The following is a 20,384-nucleotide window of genomic DNA, read 5'->3' on the forward strand; positions in this document are numbered from 1 at the left end:
AAATAAAATCAATCATATAAAGTAAAATAGAAAACATTTTTGAAAATAACATAACATATACCTATAATGCAGCACACTGAGCAAAATGATGCCATATCCGCATCTTGTCACAATGATTCAAGATGCTTGTTATTTACTAAATTAATCAGTCTATTTAGCCAACAACACGATTGCAAATCTGATATTTATACAATACTTCAATAAACAACAAGTTATAATAAGCAACTTATTTTAGACGCTATTGACTTGCAGTCTTAGTGGAATCCACCATTGGTCATCTCGGTGCAATACTCAACAATGGTGTTTGAATTGGTGTTTGTTTGAACAATTCAATGATTAAACAGACACAGTCACTTGTTGCCACCTACTGGCAATGTAACACGCAAAAGCGTGAAAAGACTAAATATGGTGAACTATATATCAGCATACTATATGTGATAATACATTATGTTCACTGTAAAAATCATACTTTTTGATGTGGACATTTTTGTTTATATTTGTACAAACATTTGTCTATACATTGTATAAATATAATATTTTATAAATAGTATAAATAAATAAAAAATGTGTTAAGGATTCCAAAAAATGCACATTGAAGTATGAACATTTCATAAATGGATACCGTATATCACAAATAAACAAATAAGAATCGTAACTTGAAATAATGAAACTGTTAGTGATTTATTTGATTAACTTAAACTTTGCTCTCGTGTCAGAAAAGGAACATGCATTCTGGGTCCATTTGGAGGTCGTTCACAGTACAATGACATCAGTCTGTTACAGTACATTCTTGTGCAAATACTCCTCTCACTAACATGTGGATACTGAGGGACTTCAGGGCCTTTTGCCATTAGAACTGGGTTTCTCAGAACATAGAACATCCTGAGAAAGATATGTGCAGCTGTGCACGTTCTCTTACTGGCCCTGTGCCTATAGATTTTAATTGACACTACTGAGGCCTTCTGTGTATGCCCTCATAGCTTATCTAATACAGTACTTTATATCAAATATCACATGAATATAATTATTTCATACATATAGATCTTAAAATAGACATTTTAGTCACAATACCTCCAGCAAGTCCACATTCTAAACAGTAACAAATGCACTTTTATGGCATTGTGATTCTTAATAATGCATTACAGAAATTAAAAATCATGCTCATACAGATTAATACAGCCCGCTAAGTATATTTACAGTGCACTTACCGTTTTGTTAATTGTGTATTGTTAAGGGTAAGTCAAATATAAAACCCAAAAGTCTGGTTTAACATCATTGTTCATAAACAATAATGTTTTTAAATGGCTTGAACATAAAACATACAGTGAATCCAATGTAACTTTTCAAGTCAGATTTCTCCACATACTCTACACATTTTGTACTGTGCTATATACAGTTCAGAAATTAAAGTGCTTGAAGCATAGCCTATGGCCATAAAATTGATATATATATTGGGTTGACTCATGAATGACTATTTTTCAGACTTCCACTCCGCTAAGAATGAACAGGCTCATTAAACGAACAATGACCGTTCCTGGAAGTAGAAAATATAATCAGTTTTCAGATTCAGGGCAGTTTTAGGACTTTAAATAAAAGGAAATGATGACAGCGGTGACTTACCTGCATAAACCTGTAGTACATTCTATGTTGTCATGGCAATAGGCTCCATATGGTTTGAACCCCATGATTCGCCAAAGAGGGGACATTCGTATCTTACGGTGAAGTATATGTGATGACTGAAGATCTGATCGCACCTCAGGAGTCACTACTGGCACAGTAGATACCTAACATACATTACTCAGTCAGTAGTGAACATATGCATGCTACTAACATATGTAATAATAATAATAATAATATACAATATAATAATTTATTAATTGTAACTATTATTATTATTATTAACTTTATTAATAGCGTAACACTTTATAATAAGGTCTCATTTGTTAACGTTAATGCATTAGCTAACATTAACAGTGAGCGGTGTATTTTTACATCATTTATCAATCTTTTTTAATGTTAGCTCCTAAAAATACAGTAGTTCCTTGATCATGTTACTTCACAGTGCATTAACTATTTTGATTTTAAGAAATGTGTTGGAATTAACATCAACTAAGATTAAGTATTGTTCAGTGTTAGTTCAGGTAAACTAATGCAACTAATGTTAAGAAATGAAACTGTAAAGTGTTACCTAGTAATTATGATAAATGTATAAGCAGTTTTACATCCTGGTATAACGTGTTCTTAATAACTGTGACAAAAAAAGTTGTTGGAAAGTGGTGTAAACTTACCTGGTACATCAGCATTAGCAAGATGAATGTGCAAAATCCAAATTTGACCAGGTTAAAGTGATGCAGATGCATTTTGGTAATGTTATTTCCTAAAACTCCAGTATGTCAGTGTGTCCAGAAGATTACTTAAGCTTTGCGAAGATCGTGTGTATTTATAACCCTCCAACATTGATCTTACCTCCCCACCCTCTCTGTCTATCCGTCTCTTCTGCTCTCTTACTCTGCTCAAGGCCATGGCCAAGATAAAATCACGTGTTTAGTAAATATTTGAGAGTTTACGTAAGCTTAAACTGGCATTAATGTGTAGTTGTCTAGCTTCTGGGATCGATAGGAAAAAAAATTATAGTCTCTCAGAAGTGCTGCCCTAAATTTAGACATTTACAGTAGCCTACATTTACATCATGATTAGAATGTTTTGTATAAATAAATGTATACATTTATTAAAAAAAAGAAATAAATATTAATTTTGAAAATTATACATAAAAGCTGTCTAACAAATTACAGTTTATACATAATGTGGGTGGTGCTGCAATATAAAAATGAAAACATTACATACACCAAACTGTTAAAAAAAATGATAATAATAAAAATACATGTCCCACTTAAATCTGTGAAATTTACTGTAAAAATGGCAGCTGTGGTTGCTAGAACTGTACCATTAAAAATATGATAAAAATTTGTATGGATTTAACTTAAATTTACTGTAAAAAATTATACTTCATTAATTGAAATAATGTTAATATTCCAATGTACTAAAATCTGTTTTGTACCTTCATAATATACTGACAATCACTATAAAAACACAGGTGCGGTGACAGATGTGATGAATCAAAGTTTATCACAAATAGCTTTTCCACAAGCTGAGGTAAATATAGAAGGTAAAATAATAAAATGAATATACATTTAACAACATACAATGTAACAATATACATAACTGATAGCATAATAACTAAGAAGAAACATAATGATTAAAATGAAAAACCATCAAATGTAAGCTGTCACAGGGAATTCTGGCAATGTACTTTTCCCCCCCACTGACTTGTTGTTGTAAAATGGCTTGATCTTTTCACTTCCAAAAACTGTACATTTAGCAGTATTTTACTTTAAAATGGCATGAAATATCTCATTAAGTTTATTACAATTTTCACCATCTAGTAATGGAACTTACAAGTTTTAACAATTAAGGCCCGTTCACACCAAGCACGATAACTATAAAGATAACGATAAAGATATAGTTCTAAAAATCGTTCTCAATATTAAAGAATAGCATAGTTCACACCACAACTACAACGATAACGATACAGAGGAACGATATCGTTCGCTGGTGTGGACGCTAATATCGTTATCTTTATAGTTATCTTTATAGTTATCGTTCTTGGTGTGAACGGGGCTTTAACCTTAGCATTTTACAGTCTTTTACTGTTAAAATTGCAGTCCTTTTACAGTGCAGATTTAATATTGGGATTTTGAAGGGAAGCTATTTGACAACAGATAATACAAAGATGATGCTTACCTCTTTTTCAGAATTTTAAAATAACTTTAAAGAGAAAAGTATGTCCTCATCTCTCTAAATCAATAGGTCATCAAGTTCACTCAGATAACATATGGCCTGTTCATACCAAGAATCTTGCACGCCATTGCATCAGTCATTTCAAGTATGAATAAAATTAATATAATGAATATATGAATATAAAACATGGCACAGGCAGAATAATGTAACAGATACTATAAGATTGCAACATTAATTTGCTTGGTCTTGTAATTAATTATTTATTATGCATGCCGTTTTTATGCAGTTTTTATTTGTCACAACGCAGGACCATTAATGAACTTCATGGTGGGAAAATTACAAGAAGTGGTGATCAGTAATAGGACAGATAAACATTTTAAACATTCATATAGGCTTCATTTTAAATTTAACTCTAAATTAATTTAATAATTTTAAGAACTCTGTTCGTAGGCCTATGTAATGCATCATTGCTGAACGACACTGGTGACCGGTGAAAGTTCAGTATGTGCTCCAAATGACAGAACAGTGTGATCCAGTCCCACAATTTGTTTAAATATTTGTTTTGAAAATCTGTGGACTATCACTTATTTGTTATGATTTCATGTTTTTATAGGGAACAGTCTTGATGCCGTTTAAAGAGATAAAACAAAGTCCATACGGTTCGTGACAACATAAAGTCCATTAGGTTCAGGACAACACAAAGTCCATTAGGTTCAGGACAACGCAAAGTCCATTAGGTTCAGGACAACGCAAAGTCCATTAGGTTCAGGACAACGCAAAGTCCATTAGGTTCAGGACAACACAAAGTCCGTAAAGTTCAGCAGCACGTAATTGTGGTAACAAATGTAATCACGCTGCGTGATCACTGTAGGCTCAAATTGTTTCCACTGTCACCTATAGATGGCAACATTGAGCCACTCATTGATCGTTTGTGTGGAACTTTCATGCTTAAGGCACAAAATATAGATTGAAACTATTAAAACAAGTAGTACTTTTTTTCCTTTTTCGATAAATGGTCAGTGAAAGGATGTGCTGCTAATGAGCTGTTTATTTTTCTCTGGTATGACACACCAACCAACCAACTGTGAGAGACATTCTTAATCGAATACTGAAGTCTAATCTTGTGTATCGGCACTCGGCTATACATGTCGAACGGAGATTGTACGTCATTGGCATCGGCGCTTGAGTGACATAAACAAGGTAAATGTTTAGTAGTTTCACTTTAATCTAAGTACAGGTAATGTACGGCATGTTAACCTTATAAATATGTTTTGGAACAGTTCCTTTTGATGCCATTAAGCCACGGCTCTTAAGTTTATGAAAATTACAGCTGGTTTGCATGCAACCCTTTAGCTATCCTGCTAACCAGCCCCATGAGTGTTTTTGTGAATTTGTCATAATAGTTCCTCATTGCTGACAGCTTGAAGCAGGTTAGGAAGTGTGTTATAAGCGCTTTTTCTACGCCATTTGACGCAATCGAATATATAACTTAGCTCTTATTTTTTGCAAGCTAATTGGCTAAGCTAAAATGACCCATATCTGAAGTTTGCTGATGTCATTAGCTTTGGTTTAGTAACTCGGATGGTAAACCTTAAATCTAAGCTGCTACTTTTATTAGCTAAATATAGTACACACAAATGTAAATATTGGGGGAAATAAGTTTTTTTTTTTAGTTTTTTTTTTACTTTAAAGGCAAATTTTAAATTTGAAAAATAACAGAGCTATAAATACTTTGTAAACATTTCAGCGTTTTAATTTAATTTATTTTGTTTATTTATTTGTTTTTCTTTTTTATTATTATTATTAATCAAAATTTTTCCTCTGGCTGTATTTGTAAATCTTTAAAACCAATGATAAAAAATAATTAAAAAAGATAAACCTTTAATCATTTATATTACAGTTAGAACGCTAAAGCAAGTGCATAGTCATGATTTAAAATTATTTTTTCTGCTGTTCATATTAAATTTTTACTATTAAATTTAAAGTTCATCTGCTTTATGTTATTTGTAATCCAGAATCATAATATATGCCATTAAAACACCATGGTGTAAATCATAGCTAGGTTACTATTCAATCTAGAAGTGCATGGTAAACATTAATAGTTGGGTGGATCCTGTCAAGCTTTAACTCAAATGGAGTCTCTTGTACTCAGGTCAAAGGACATTTCCATGTCCTCCACATTCTGGAGGAAAAATGGACAACACAGGCTATTGCAGCGAGAGCTTCAACAGCCTGCAGAGCGGAACCAGCGATGAGGACATGGTGGAGATCACAGGAGCAACGCTGGACTTCTCCAGCACTGATGACGTGCCTCCTCTGGACCGGGACTATGGCTCAGGTGAGTGCCAGATCTGCATTTATAGTGAGATGAGACAAAGGCGATGGAAAATCGCCCCAGTGGTGACAGTGAAAATTATGACATGGAGAGTTGACAATATAAGTCATATTATTTCCCCAGAGTAGCTGCCACCCAGTTTTATCCTTATTCAGTTGTGTTCTTTTCTTCTTGTTTAGTGTCATTCACAAGATTCCCATAGTTTTTTTTTCTTTCTCTCATCATATGATATAGGTTTGGGGGCAAATGTGTAATGTATAGGTCTCTGGTGTTTGTGTGTCTGTGAGAAAATAGTGGTGAGAATTCGCTGAGGTCACAACTTTGGTATTTGCCGCCCCCCTAACATAAATCCTTTTATCAGTGAGATCAAAGTGTCCCCTCTAGTTATTTCTGTTGTAGCTAGTTTCATTTTTTGAGTGGTGTCAGGTTTTCACATCCATCTGTTTCCCTTGAACTTCCTCATTGTTTGATATTGCTTTGAAGGGTGCTTGTTTGCTGTGTGATTTGGTACTTCCACACAGTATATGGGTTATTTTTTGCTTAAATACAAACATTTTGTGATAGTTTATTCATAAACAACTTTTACATTGTATGCTTTGAATCATTATGAACACAATATGGTGCAGTAAATAATATATAATTAAGCTTGGCAATTATTAACCATAGCTAGTTTTATTGCTGGTTTTGTTTTGTTTTTTGTGTGGTGTAATTTATTTCCTGTTCTTGGTACTAGTAAAATCTTTCTATGAGAGTCATGTGAAGAACTGTGAACACTGGAACAGGAATGTGCACTACCATAAATGACAACCTTTATCCCCTTTCCACTAAAAGCCCACAAGAAGTATATATGAAGCATTGAAATGTAATATATAATGCTTCTTATTTAATGCTGTTATATATTTAATAGTAATAATAATAATAATTCAAATAAAATAATAACTTAAAAATACTTATTTATGAATTAAATAGGCTACTTAAATATACAGCTAAAATAAAGTGACTGGAGCAACTGTTCAAAAGTCTGTAAGAATTTTTTAAAGTGCCCCTATTATGCCATTTCGAATATTGCCTTTCATGCAGTGTGTAATGTAGCTGTATATGAATGTAAATGATCTGCAAAGTTGGAAAGCCGAAAGTGCATGATAAATAGAGTTATTGTCTCCCAAAAGAAAGAATCGACTCTGAACAGTAAACGAGTCGTCAGTAATTTGAATCCGACGGCTACACTTCCCTGGGTAACACATTTGCATAATGCCCACCTGTGTTCTACGTTAGTCGGCCGCAAGCAACTTACGGAAAAATACGGAAGTATGGCATAGGTGTATCGTTTCCGTTGTGATAGACCAATCACAACAGACTGAGCCATCTGACCAGTCAGAGCAGAGTAGGCGAAAGGAAAGGAGGGGTTTAGAGAGACTGAATCTTAGAACTGCTTTGAATGAATCGTTTGAGAATTGTTGGAAGATGAGGTGATATTAAATGGCATATTTTGAGAAAACAAAAGCGTTTTTTGACCTTGCATGCACGTAAACCTATTGTAGGAGACACCCAAAACAATATTAGGAACCTAAAAAATGGCATAGTAGGGGCACTTTAAATAAATTATACTTTTATTCAGCAAAATTGATCAAAAGTGACAGTAAAGACATTTATCATTTCAAATAAATGCTGTTCTTTTGAACTTTCTGTTTATCATAGTCATAGAATCCTGAAAACAAATATATCACACTTTCCACAAAAACATTAAGCAGCTGAACTTTTTTCAACATTACGACCCGCTCGTTTAAGGTTGCAACATAAGAGCGATCAGACAACAAAGTCTAATGAAAGCAAATTGTTTTATTAAATTAAACTATTACAACAACAATTAAAGGGTTAGTTCACCCAAAAATGAAAATGAGTCCATAAATTACTCACCCTCAAGTCATCCTAGGTGTATATGACTTTCTTCTTTCAGACGAATCCAGTCGGAGTTATATAAAAAATTGTCTTTGATCTTTCAAGCTGTTTAATGGCACTCAGCGGGTGTTGCAGTGCATCAGTCCAAAAGCAGTGAAATAAAAGCGCCCATCCATAAAAAAAAGTGCCTCACACGGCTCCGGGGGGTGAACAAAGGCCTCCTGTAGCGAATCGATGCGTTTTTGTAAGAAAAATATCCATGTTCAAAACGTAATAATCACTTTCATCTAGCTTGCGCCAACAGTTGTACACGGATGCAGCTCCAGGAGGATGACGTAAGATGTCGGCGTTGCGCATGCGCTGGTGAGTCTCGTGAAAACCAACATTTGTTTACAGGAGCAAAGGAAGCAAAGTTTTGTTACTTTAGCAAAGGAAAACCAGTCTCCTCTTGGCTTATATCGAAATCCTCCGACATTCTTCTTTACAAATCCTCGTTTTATACTTCTAATTAGTGACCGTTGTTTTGTTTTTCTTTTGGACTGATGCACTGCAACACCCACTGAGTGCCATTAAACAGCTTTGAAAGATCAAAGACAGTTTTTAATATAACTCCGACTGGATTCGTCTGAAAGAAGAAAGTCATATACACCTAGGATGACATGAGGGTGAGTAATTTATGAGCTAATTTTCATTTTTGGGTGAACTAACCCTTTAATAGTGACAATAAACGGAAGTCTAGGGGTATCAAAGAAAATAATTAAATTAGTAACAACAAAACTTTAACTACATAATATAAGAAATGCCAAACGGAACAAACAAGAAAAGAGTCAGAAAGAGACGCTCCTGAGAGAACTATCCCACCGGGAGTGCCTACCCCAAATAACTCAGAACACTCTTAAATACTCAAACTAATGATCAATTAACAGGTTGACAACCAATCAAAATCTTCCACTCTCTGCTCCAACAGGATCAGGAGACTCAGGGACGTCACAGCATTGATAATAAATGTTTCTTAACAAATGTTTCTTGAGCAGCAAATCAGCATGTTAGAATGATTTCTGATGGATCATGTGACTGGGGTAATGATGCTTTAGAATAAATTTGAATAAAAACCATCACAGCAATAAATATATTTTTAAATATATTAAAATAGAAAACAGTCATTTTAAATTGTAATAATATTTCATAATGTTACTGTTTTACTGTATTTTTAAAATAAATGCAGCCGAGCGCACACTGTGCAATTTATAATAGTCCTTTACAATTGTTGCTTGTCAGACTGTACGAACATGATCCTCATGTCACACTGTAGGATCTCAGCTGTCATTAATGTCAGACTGTACGGCAGTCAAGGCACGTTAAAAACAGACCTGTGCAAGAAAAATCAACCCATGACACGTTCGGTGAAGGTGAGCTGCATTACACACAGGAATGAAATGGTGGCTAGCGGTGCGTGTCCACTGGCGCGGAGCAGAGCGAGTGTTTTCAGTTCATTCCTATGAAAGTTTAGCTTCACGCTTGCACGTGAGCGAGAAGCTCAGCTTCTATATAAATGAATTAAAAGCGCTCGCTCTGCTACGCTCCAGTGGACACGCACCATAACAACGAAAACTCCAGTGTTCATCTTGATCATGGCTTGTCTTTAAAAACGAAGACAAAGACGTTCGCACTGCAGGACTGTGCGCCAAATCTTCTGACACTGCCAGAATTTCGTCGGAGGTAAAATTTGATCGCATTAATCAGCGGTGAACATGTCAAACTAATGACCAAAGACTTCAGATTTTAGTCTTTTTATTCTTTAGATTTTGTCTCAGACGGCCAAATCGTGGCCAAAATCGTATAGTGTGCACCCGGCTCTTTAAAAAAAAATGCTGACTTCAGTCTTCTGAATGGTAGTTGATGTGCAGTTGATTTTGATGAGGTTATCCCACCCTTTGACTTCTGACATCAGTGGTTCCGAGTTCAAGGAAAGCAAGTTTAAAGGACTAGGTCAAATTGCTGGCCTTTTTGCTTGAAACTGTACCAGATTGGTTGAAACATCCTGTCGGTGGAAAAAGGGCTCTTGTGATCATTTTGGTATTCCACCTGAGGCCTTTAACGGTCACATCCGGTTATTTATTTTGTACTTTTGACCTGCATCTGTGCAGGAGGTTCATATGGAGCTGGAGATGGGTCCAATGGGGTTCCTAAACTGATGGATTTGCTAGATGAGCCAGTGCCTGGGGTCGGCACATATGAAGACTTCAACACCATCGACTGGGTCCGAGAAAAATCTAAGGACCGGGATCGCCACCGGGAGGTGACTGTACAATCGAATCTTGTTGGGTTTTAAACATCTTCTATGCTCCGAAAGAAATGAATCATGCATGTGGTGCAATTCACGCTTGTGTTTATTTGTGATCTTCCATTTCCCTTCATGTTAGATTGCTACCAAGAGTAAAGAGTCAGCCTTGGCTCTGATGAAGAGTATCAGTGATGCCTTCTCTGGCTGGCTTCTCATGCTGCTCGTGGGACTGATGTCAGGTTGGTTTGTTTCTATAATATTAAAGCATAAGTATCATGAAGAATGATTATAGAGCACCAAATTAAAAAGAGCTTTTGAATTTCCTATGAAATACCATCTGGCCTCGCCATGGCGTTTTATAGCATGTGCTGTTCTGTTTGATTTCAGGTGCCCTGGCTGGTGGCATTGACATCTCTGCCCATTGGATGACAGATCTGAAGGAGGGAGTTTGTCTGAACGGCTTCTGGTTTAATCATGAGCACTGCTGCTGGAACTCCAATGAGACGACCTTCCAGGAGAGAGACAAATGCCCTAACTGGAAAAGCTGGGCAGAGCTCATTGTCGGTACTAATGAAGGTCCTTTCGCCTACATCATGAATTACCTGATGTATGTGTGCTGGGCGCTGCTTTTCTCCTTCCTGGCTGTGTCTTTAGTCAGGGCCTTTGCCCCGTATGCCTGCGGCTCTGGAATACCTGAGGTAAACAAAAAATTGTAGTACCAATATAATATTTAATATTACGTTTTGACACACGGGTTTTTAAATTGCTATATAACAAAGTATAGGCAACTGTTAAAATGTCCTAATTCTTGTTTGTCACTCTAGATTAAGACTATCCTGAGTGGGTTTATTATCAGGGGCTACCTGGGTAAATGGACTCTTATGATTAAAACCATCACCCTGGTGTTGGCAGTGTCATCTGGACTCAGTCTGGGCAAAGAAGGGCCTCTGGTCCATGTGGCCTGTTGCTGTGGCAACATCCTATGCCACCTGTTCACCAAGTACCGCAGGAATGAGGCAAAGAGACGAGAGGTATGATGAGTAGATGAAATTAATAAATGTGAAAAAAAAGATAGATGCTTTTTTTACTCACAGTAAATCCACCTTATAATGTTAATGCATTTTTGTGCACAAAAAAATGTAATTTGCACATTAGAATGAATCAGCATTTTAGAATGATTTCTAAAGTATCATAAGCCACTGAAGGCTGAAGTAATGGCTGCTGAGAATTCAGCTTTGCTGTCACAGGAATAAATTACATTTTGAAATATATTCATATTGAAAACAGTTATTTTAACTCAGAATAATATTACTGTTTTGCTGTATTTAAAAAAAAATAAATGCAGCCTTGGTGAACATAAGAGACCTCTTTCAAAAATATTAAAAACCGACCCCAAGCATTTGATCAGTGTTTTTAAGGATCAAGGCACAAACTTCTATCTCCCATCTCTCTCTCTCTAAAACTACAGTGACATTTGTTGTTACATTTTTGCGGCTTTCCTCTAAGGACATTCTGGTTGCCTGTTTTTGTGGTTTTATGTTTAAAATTTACTCATTGTGAGAATGTTTTTTATTGACATCATGAAGACGAGACCAAACATAAGATCGCATTTTATTTTTACATTTGAGGCCTTTGTTGATCCAAGCTTTTTGTGTGATAAGCTTGGCTTACTGTTTCAGTTCTGCCTTTCTTCTTTTTGTATGTTGATTAGGTATTGTCTGCCGCAGCAGCTGTTGGTGTGTCAGTAGCTTTTGGAGCACCGATTGGTGGAGTTCTGTTCAGTCTGGAAGAGGCAAGAATACTCTTAACATACAGTACTTATGTTTGTATACTCTCAGCATTATCTAGTGTAATTTTAATAACTAGAATCACTCTCTCTTTATCCTGTAGGTGAGTTATTATTTCCCCCTGAAGACGCTGTGGCGCTCTTTCTTTGCTGCGTTGGTGGCGGCTTTCACCCTTCGGTCCATCAACCCGTTTGGTAACAGCAGGCTGGTTCTCTTCTACGTGGAGTTCCACTCCCCTTGGCACTTGCTGGAGCTCATACCCTTTGTCCTGTTGGGTATTTTTGGGGGAATCTGGGGAGCTTTCTTCATCCGTGCAAACATTGCGTGGTGTCGCCGACGTAAGACCACGCGGCTGGGTCACTACCCTGTTTTGGAGGTGCTGGTTGTTACGGCTGTCACGGCTCTGCTGGCATTCCCCAACAGCTACACGCGTATGAGCACCAGCGAGCTGATCTCTGAGCTGTTCAACGATTGCGGCTTGCTGGATTCCTCACAGCTGTGTAACTATGCCAATGTGAGCGTCACCAAGAGCAGCAGTGATGCTCTGCCTGATAGACCAGCAGGACAAGATGTCTACACTGCCATGTGGCAGCTCTCACTGGCCCTGGTCTTTAAGATGCTCATCACAGTGGTGACCTTCGGCATGAAGGTACAGGGTCAAATCCATCCGTCAATCCAATCTTCCTTAATTCTATCCGCTCATCTTTCCTTCTTTTCATTTTTCCATCATCCATCCATCCACCTCTCCCTTCATCTATCCAAACTTCCATCCTTCTTGCCAACCATCATCCATCCTTTCTTCCTTTCTTCTATCCACCCATCCCTACCTCTATAAATCAACCTTTCCACCCTTTTTTCCATCCATCCATCCATCATCTTTCTTTCTTCCATTCCTCTATCCATCATTCCTTCCTTTTTATCCATTTTATCTTTCTTCCATCCATTCATCCCTCCACCCATCCATCCTTTCTTCCATTTGTCCGTCTGTCCATCCATTCATTTTTTGTTTCTTTCTTCCATCATCCATCCTTCCTTTTTCCATCCATTCTATCATTTTCCTTCCATCCATCTTTTAACTCAACTCACATTTATTGTCAAATAAAATTTCCACCATTCATACATTTCTTTCTTTGTCTGTCTTTTTTTCCATTCCTCCTTCTTTCCTTCCATCGAGTCTACTTTCCCTTCTTTCTTCATCCATCCATCCTTCCTGTCTTCCTTCATTTTATCCATTCATCTTCTTTATTCCGTCATCCATCCATCCTTTCTTTGTTATTTTAATCCATTTCTTTATTTCTGTTGTTCTTTTTTCCTTTCTACCTTCCTTTCAACATGCATCCTTCCTTCATTTGGCATCTATCCATCCATTTCTTTTTCTTTCTTTCTTTCTTTCTTTCTTCATCAATCCATCCATCCTTTCATTCATTCATTCATATCTTCCTTTCTTCCATCTATCCATACATTCTATCTGACTTTCTTCCATCTCTCCCTCCGTCTTAGAAAGTGTCAACACACTGTCTATTTCAAAGAATTTAGTTTTTACATAGGCTGTTTTCTGTACTGTTGTGTCCTGTGTCTGTATGTTCCTCCAGGTGCCCTCTGGCCTCTTCATCCCCAGTATGGCTGTGGGAGCGATTGCAGGTAGGCTGCTTGGTGTGGGTATGGAGCAACTGGCATATTACCACCATGACTGGGTAATCTTCAGAGGCTGGTGCTCACCTGGAGCAGACTGCATCACCCCCGGCCTCTATGCTATGGTGGGCGCTACTGCCTGTCTGGGTAAGAGTTTATTCAAATTGTCTTCTGTTAAAAATGTGCCGTTAGTGGCTTGTCCTGGTACTTTTATCCAGGCCTGTTTTTCTTTCGTAGGCGGTGTAACTCGTATGACAGTCTCTCTGGTGGTCATTATGTTTGAGCTAACGGGCGGCCTGGAATACATTGTGCCTCTCATGGCTGCCACCATGACTAGTAAATGGGTGGCAGATGCTCTGGGTCGAGAAGGTATTTATGAGGCTCACATCCGTCTCAATGGTTACCCCTTCCTGGAGCCTAAGGAGGAGTTCAGCCACAAGACGCTGGCCATGGACGTGATGCGACCCCGCCGTAGTGACCCCCCGCTCTCCGTGATCACGCAGGATGGGATGAGCGTGGAGGAAGTCGAGTCGCTCATTGCTGAAACCTCATACAGCGGTTTCCCTGTGGTGGTCTCACATGAGTCTCAGAGACTTGTGGGCTTTGTGCAGCGCAGGGATCTGGTCATCTCTATTGGTAAGAGATTACAACTCTATATAGGACTTTTTTTTTATCTATAGCACCTTTCTTAGATCTTGGACTATGATTGCTGATGATGAACATCTTGGTGGACTGAAGAAGTAGCTCAGCCAAAAATTAAAATTCTGACCTCATGTCATTTCAAATCTGTAAGACTTTTGTGAAGCAGTTTTTTTTGTCCATACAGTAAAAGTCAATGGAGTTCAAAGGTAATTTGGACCCCATTGTCTTTCATTGGATGGACAAAACCGACTCTTCCATTAATTACTTTATTATAGGGATCATGTGTATTATACTCTAGGTCAATCATGAGAAGGTTTATTATTCTCCATTTCACTCTGGCAGAAAATGCTCGTCAGCGTCAGGAAGGTGTGGTTAGTGCCTCCCGAATCTTCTTCACTGAATACATACCTCCACAGCCACCCAACAGTCCTCCTCCGTTGAAGCTTCGTGGTATCATGGATCTCAGCCCATTTACCGTTACTGACCACACTGCCATGGACATCGTGGTGGACATCTTTCGCAAGCTGGGCCTGCGCCAGTGTCTCGTCACTCACAATGGGTAAAACCTTGGTTTGCTTAGCTTAGCCTGTCAGTTTTCAAGTTCTCAACTAGAGTGTGTCCATCATTTACATATGTCAGAATTATTACACATCACATATATTTAGGTAAGCTCAATATAATTTATCTCGTTCCTTTTTTTTTCCCCACAGGCGTTTACTGGGCATCATCACCAAAAAGGACATTCTTAAACATATGGCCCAGATGGCCAACCGAGACCCTGACTCTATTCTCTTCAACTGAAGTGCCAAACTGGCTGTTATGAAACACCAGTCAGTTTGAAACCACCCATTGGGCAGAAAACAGCAGTCTGGCCAAATTATTTGCACTACAGAACTGTCAGTACTGGGTTAGCGTCCATTCACACTGTGAATCCATTTGTAGAGCCTTATTGGTGCAGGCGCTACAACTGCAGGATGGAGGACCTTCGGCAGCGTTTTATGCACTCCAGCAGCTAGCTTAAAAGGTGGGAATGAGTGCAACCAAGTGTTGGTGTTTGCAAGTAGTCGACCTATCATAACATATCAATGCATCAAAACATATCACAGTATATTCCACACAAGGAAAACAGTTGCAATTATAAAATTTTGTAGCATAAATCTAAATATAGACATTCACCTACCCGGCCTCTGTTGGATTGTATTACTCAAACCCAAACACCTCTGGTGAAAAGACCACATCCACATCTTTCAGAATTTAAGAGACATTCTTATGTAAGTCAAGAGGAAGTCACAAGCAATCAGTAACAGATGTGCATTGCATATTTTCCTAGAGTTCTCCTGACTTCCACTACAGAATGGATGTTAATCATAAGTTAAAACCATTATTTGTTGTTTACATGTTCATCTACATTTTTTGTCTTTTTTTTATTTTTACTTTAAACAAGCACTTGCAAGTATTCCAGCATCTGAAAGCTCTTGGGACGAATGTCAAGTCTGTACCACGTTTCCAGACTTTGTAATCAGTCATAAGCAACACTGTGTAGTTTCTGCCAAGAAATTACACATTAAAATGATTAAAATGACTCATTCTGTATATATTTTCACACTACCATTTTACACTACCTTTCAAAAGTTTGGGTTCAGTAACATTGTTTTAAGTCTCTTCTGCTCACCAAGGGTGCATTTATTTGATCAAAAACAGTAAAACACTAATATTGTGAAATAATATTACAATTTAAAAGGTTTTTATTTTAATATATTTTGAAATTTAATTTATTACTGTGATGCAGAGCTGAATTTTCAGCATCATTACTCCAGTCTTCAGTGTCACATGATCCTTCAGAAATCATTCTGATATGCTGATTTGGTGCTCAAGAAACATTTCTCTTTTCAGGTTTCAATGCGGAATATAAAGTTCAAAAGAACTGCATTTATTTGAAATAGAAATCTGTATAAATAGAAATTGTAAGATTATAAATGTCTTTACTGATTAATGCATCCTTGTTGAATAAAAGTATTGATTTCTAAAAAAAAAATTAATAATGAATTCACTAACCCGAAACCTTTGATCAGAAGTCTATGTGGTTATCAAATGTTGTAATACCACTGTTAAAACCACACATTATGTAGCATTTCCCTATGCAAGTTAGGTTGCCAATATTTTTGGACAATATGTACGTGCAATCAATGCAAAATAACATTACACTATACTGTTAGTACAAGTCAGATTTTGCCTTTTAATTCTGAATACCTTCTCTTATCACAATCTCTTAATTATCCTATAATTAACATTTTCTGAAGCTTGACTAAATGGTACACAAGTTTTCTCCATTAACAAATGCTGCTTTTCTGCATTGCCTGTATCACTTATATTCCTATCACATGCATGTCCAAATGTAAGCTGTGCATGCAATTTGTAGTCATCTGAATTGTGTCATTTTATTGTATGCATATCAACCCAGATGTTTCCATTCTAATGTCTAAAGCCTGCATCTATCTGGCTCAACCTCTTTTAATAATTTGCATTTCTCTGCTAGCATACCACTCCATTCTACGTTTATGAAACTCACAGTGGGACACAGAGTGAATGCTAAGATCTTTGTAAGCAGTGCTTGAAACTCCTCCGATGGCACATTAGCTTGGCTGGTTCTCAGTCCTCAGCTAACTTTCACAGTATTTCCATTTTTTATCAAAATGTCACTCGTTTTGATAAATAAAGGGCCACTTTATTAAAAACATCTTAGAGCATCGTGAACTAATTGTTGAGAAAATATGTAATGGTTGTGTGCAATCATTTGTTGGGTTCTTTGTACTCAATGTTTAAATTGTGTAAACTTGTTTTGTTTTTGTTTTTTTATGTCAGCATTATCCATTAGTGTTAAATATGAATGTCACATTGTCATTGTAATTTATTCATAAGCATTACATGAAATATAATAACGTAACATGCTCTTCTGTGTTTTTTTTTCTTCCAGTGTGGACTGTGATATTTGGTGATGTTCTTCATGTTTATCAAAATTATTTCAAGATATCTGTCTGTCCTGGATATTTAAATTAGGAGCTTCAGGAAAATTGCAGTAACAGGAAAAAGCCATTCTTTGAAAAATGTTAGTTTAACTTTGGATTGTTTTGGTAAATTTGAGTCAAATTTGAGTCATGCAGAGTCTCACTCTTCATCTTACCCTGTTTTTGGCTCTAGATTATTTGCCAGACTTCAGACATCAGTGAATGACACTGGTTTGACTCATAATGCAAAAGAACTTCTTTTAATTAACTGGAGACTTCTGGGCCATGATTGGCCACACTGTCCCAGACAGTCTTTTTTAGGAAAGAGTGAACAGTATAAACAGTATAACATTAAAAATAGATGGAAACTATTAATCTGGCATGGTTTGCGTGCAGCTAGTTTTGTGCATTTGTTGGAAGGTTAAAATCTTACTTTTAAATAATTATTTTGGCTTTTTATGTGGTTAAATAGTGAAGGTCATTGTCCTCATTTTCAGGTTTTCCATCTTTCTAAGAAACGTCTTTACAAAGCCTTCACAGATATGCTCATGATCTGCCCATTCAGATGGGAGTCCAGAGTTTATCACTCTACTGAATCGTAAAATTTAGCCTATGAAGGTCAAATGGCCCTCAGACCACAATAACTAGATGAGTTGTTTGGTGTTTTGAACCCATCAGATGGTGGAGTATCTGTGGTTCCCTCTTTTCAAGGTTCCCAAGTGGGGCCTTCCGACAGGAACTATTTCCTTTCCCTTAGAATGAGACCACAAGCCCCAACTGGGTCCCTCAGAGGTCAAACAGGAAGGCCCCAAAGTAGCTGGAGGAGTCTTCTGCATACACAGCTGTGGGAGAAGACACGGAGATGAAGATCTCATCACCTGCACGAAGTTCAAACAGGCCTCCCTGGTAGATGGAGTGAAGGGCGTTCTCGCTGTCTGGAGACCAGCATTTGGTGCCCACACCCTTCAGGAGCTGAATTGGGCGGGCGTAGGCGGTCTTCTTGTAGACGCACTGCACCACCTGATGGCTGTCGGAGCCCGAGTGGTAATCGTCGATAGAGAGGGTGAGATAACGGAAGTAGACTTGGCCGTACAGGTAGTAGCGGCCTGCGCGAGGGATACGCAGGCGTCCGTTGGACACGGTCATGTTGTGCAGGTGGGAGCCAAAACTCTGGTTCCCCCAGGAACGAACGGGATGGCGGCAGGACTGGTGAAGGTCAGTCTGGGGGGTTAAGGATGTCGTACCTGGTATAACAAGAAAGGTGCAACAAACCTTGATCACCTCAGTGTATGGCAGAATTGATCAATCCTGCTTCAGTTCAGCCCTGCTCCAACACTCCTCCATATCATTTTAATGTGAAACTGAAATTCTTAAATAGATTTTCAGGTTCATTCTAAGGAATTGTTGCCATTTTGCCAGGATTTGCTACTGATTTACTTTTAGTATTTCAGTAGTATTTAATTTTAAAATGTACATTTTAAGTTAGTTATGCAAAAGAACTCTTCGAATAAAAAAGGAAAATAAGTTAAGACTAAAATATTAATTATTATTATAAATATTATTATATATTACACTTATTATATTAATATTAAATATTATAAATTAATATTTACTGTTAATAGTAATCAAATTAATAATTATAAAATTGAACAGATTTAAAATTAAAATGCTGATATAAATAATTATTATTTATAATATGAATTACAACAACAACAATAATAATAATAAACATTTTCTGATTTTAAAACATAAATTGCACCAATTACTAGAAACATACCTGACACTCTGCAGGACTGCCCATCTCTGGGGTTCAGAATATCTGTATAATCTTAAAATAATAAACTCTGTTCATTCCATGTCAATGTAGTTTTTTCACTATGAGTTAAAAAAATATTATAATAATCTGGTAATACTTTAGTGTAAGTAAGTGTAACTTTAGTCTAATATTTTAACATTGTCTAGTTACAAGCAATATATTTTTACGGCATTTATTAACCTTTGTTGATGTTAGTTAATAAAAATATATAGTTTAGCCATGAAACTCTAGATGGCGCAGACTGATGTTTTGTTAATGTAACTGATGATATTCAGAGAGTTAAACAACTTGGCACAAGCTGATTGGTTCATGCTGCATATGCAGCCAATGAGCTTACTGCCTTGCATTTATATAGCTGGCTAGCATTCACTTGAGATTCCTGCAGCGCGCTTTCAGAGTTCTCTGAAACCCTCCACCTTCCCCAGCTCCACCTGTATAGATCTGCTATGGGTTATTTTATATGCTATTTGTGCAGCAGCAGTATGTCTTAAATACTCATGGCACCGTATCGCCATATGCACTGGCAGTAGCAAGTTCCTGTACTTGCTTGCAGCAGCAGCAATAATCTACAACTACAGCAATAACCAACAGCAGCAGCAATTCAGCAGCAGCATAGCAGATCTGTTCCGCCAAGACCAAATACATTAACATTTTCATATCCATCACCATGCTAAAATGTTCAGAGAGTTGTCATGATTAAAATACATTTATTGTTTGTTCGTATGTTCACTGTACATTAATAACAGAACAGAAAAGATACAACTTTTAAAAATGTATTAGTAAATGTTGAAATTAATATTAGCCAAGCATTAATTAATAAATGCTGTAGAAGTATTGTTAGTATTGTTAGTTAACATGTTAACTTAAATAGTTTGGTAACATTAACAAATCTAACCTTATTCTAAAGTGTTACCAATAATCTTTATGCTATTATTTTAGTTTAACTTTATTGTTAAACTATGCAAAGCTTGTTTTCCATGACAAAACATGGTCCATTAAAATCATTCACATAGCCCTTTTTGGTAATGTGGGGAGATCTACTGAGATTTGTTTTGTGACTACAAAGCATTTGTCGAACTAATTTTATTTTTATTTTTTGCTGTTTTCATGTGATATATCTATGGAAGCCCGTTTCCGCCACTGAATAAAAAAAAAGGTATTTGCGAGTTTATATCTCACAATTCTG

At 36.9% G+C, this 20,384-nt stretch overlaps 2 protein-coding genes across 3 annotated transcripts in view; one reads left to right on the forward strand and one right to left on the reverse strand.

The window, feature by feature from the left end:
- Nucleotides 1–4,827: 4,827 nt before the first annotated feature.
- LOC107715429 (H(+)/Cl(-) exchange transporter 5) lies at nt 4,828–16,043 on the forward strand. Of its 2 annotated transcripts, XM_016521574.1 has the most exons (12): nt 4,828–4,998; nt 5,951–6,136; nt 10,180–10,331; nt 10,456–10,555; nt 10,704–11,014; nt 11,141–11,347; nt 12,028–12,108; nt 12,207–12,752; nt 13,696–13,882; nt 13,973–14,371; nt 14,720–14,936; nt 15,088–16,043. In XM_016521574.1, the coding sequence occupies exons 2-12, from the start codon at nt 5,992–5,994 to the stop codon at nt 15,176–15,178; spliced, it is 2,436 nt and encodes an 811-aa protein (XP_016377060.1). In that variant the 5' UTR covers nt 4,828–4,998; nt 5,951–5,991; the 3' UTR covers nt 15,179–16,043. The 2 variants fall into 2 exon arrangements, with proteins under 2 accessions (XP_016377060.1, XP_016377062.1); XM_016521576.1 differs by lacking the exons at nt 4,828–4,998; nt 5,951–6,136 and adding an exon at nt 9,393–9,441.
- Nucleotides 16,044–17,537: 1,494 nt separating this feature from the next.
- LOC107715431 (tumor necrosis factor ligand superfamily member 10-like) overlaps nt 17,538–20,384 on the reverse strand; it is an 8,335-nt gene continuing 5,488 nt past the window's right edge. The window contains exon 5 of the mRNA XM_016521578.1: nt 17,538–18,626. Within this exon, the coding sequence (XP_016377064.1) occupies nt 18,169–18,626 (458 nt within the window). The 3' untranslated portion in view covers nt 17,538–18,168. The remainder of the gene's footprint in view (nt 18,627–20,384) is intronic.

Source organism: Sinocyclocheilus rhinocerous, unplaced genomic scaffold, assembly GCF_001515625.1.
Source record: "Sinocyclocheilus rhinocerous isolate Xijiao unplaced genomic scaffold, SAMN03320098_v1.1 scaffold299, whole genome shotgun sequence".
In the NCBI taxonomy this organism is placed as follows: Eukaryota; Metazoa; Chordata; class Actinopteri; order Cypriniformes; family Cyprinidae; genus Sinocyclocheilus; species Sinocyclocheilus rhinocerous.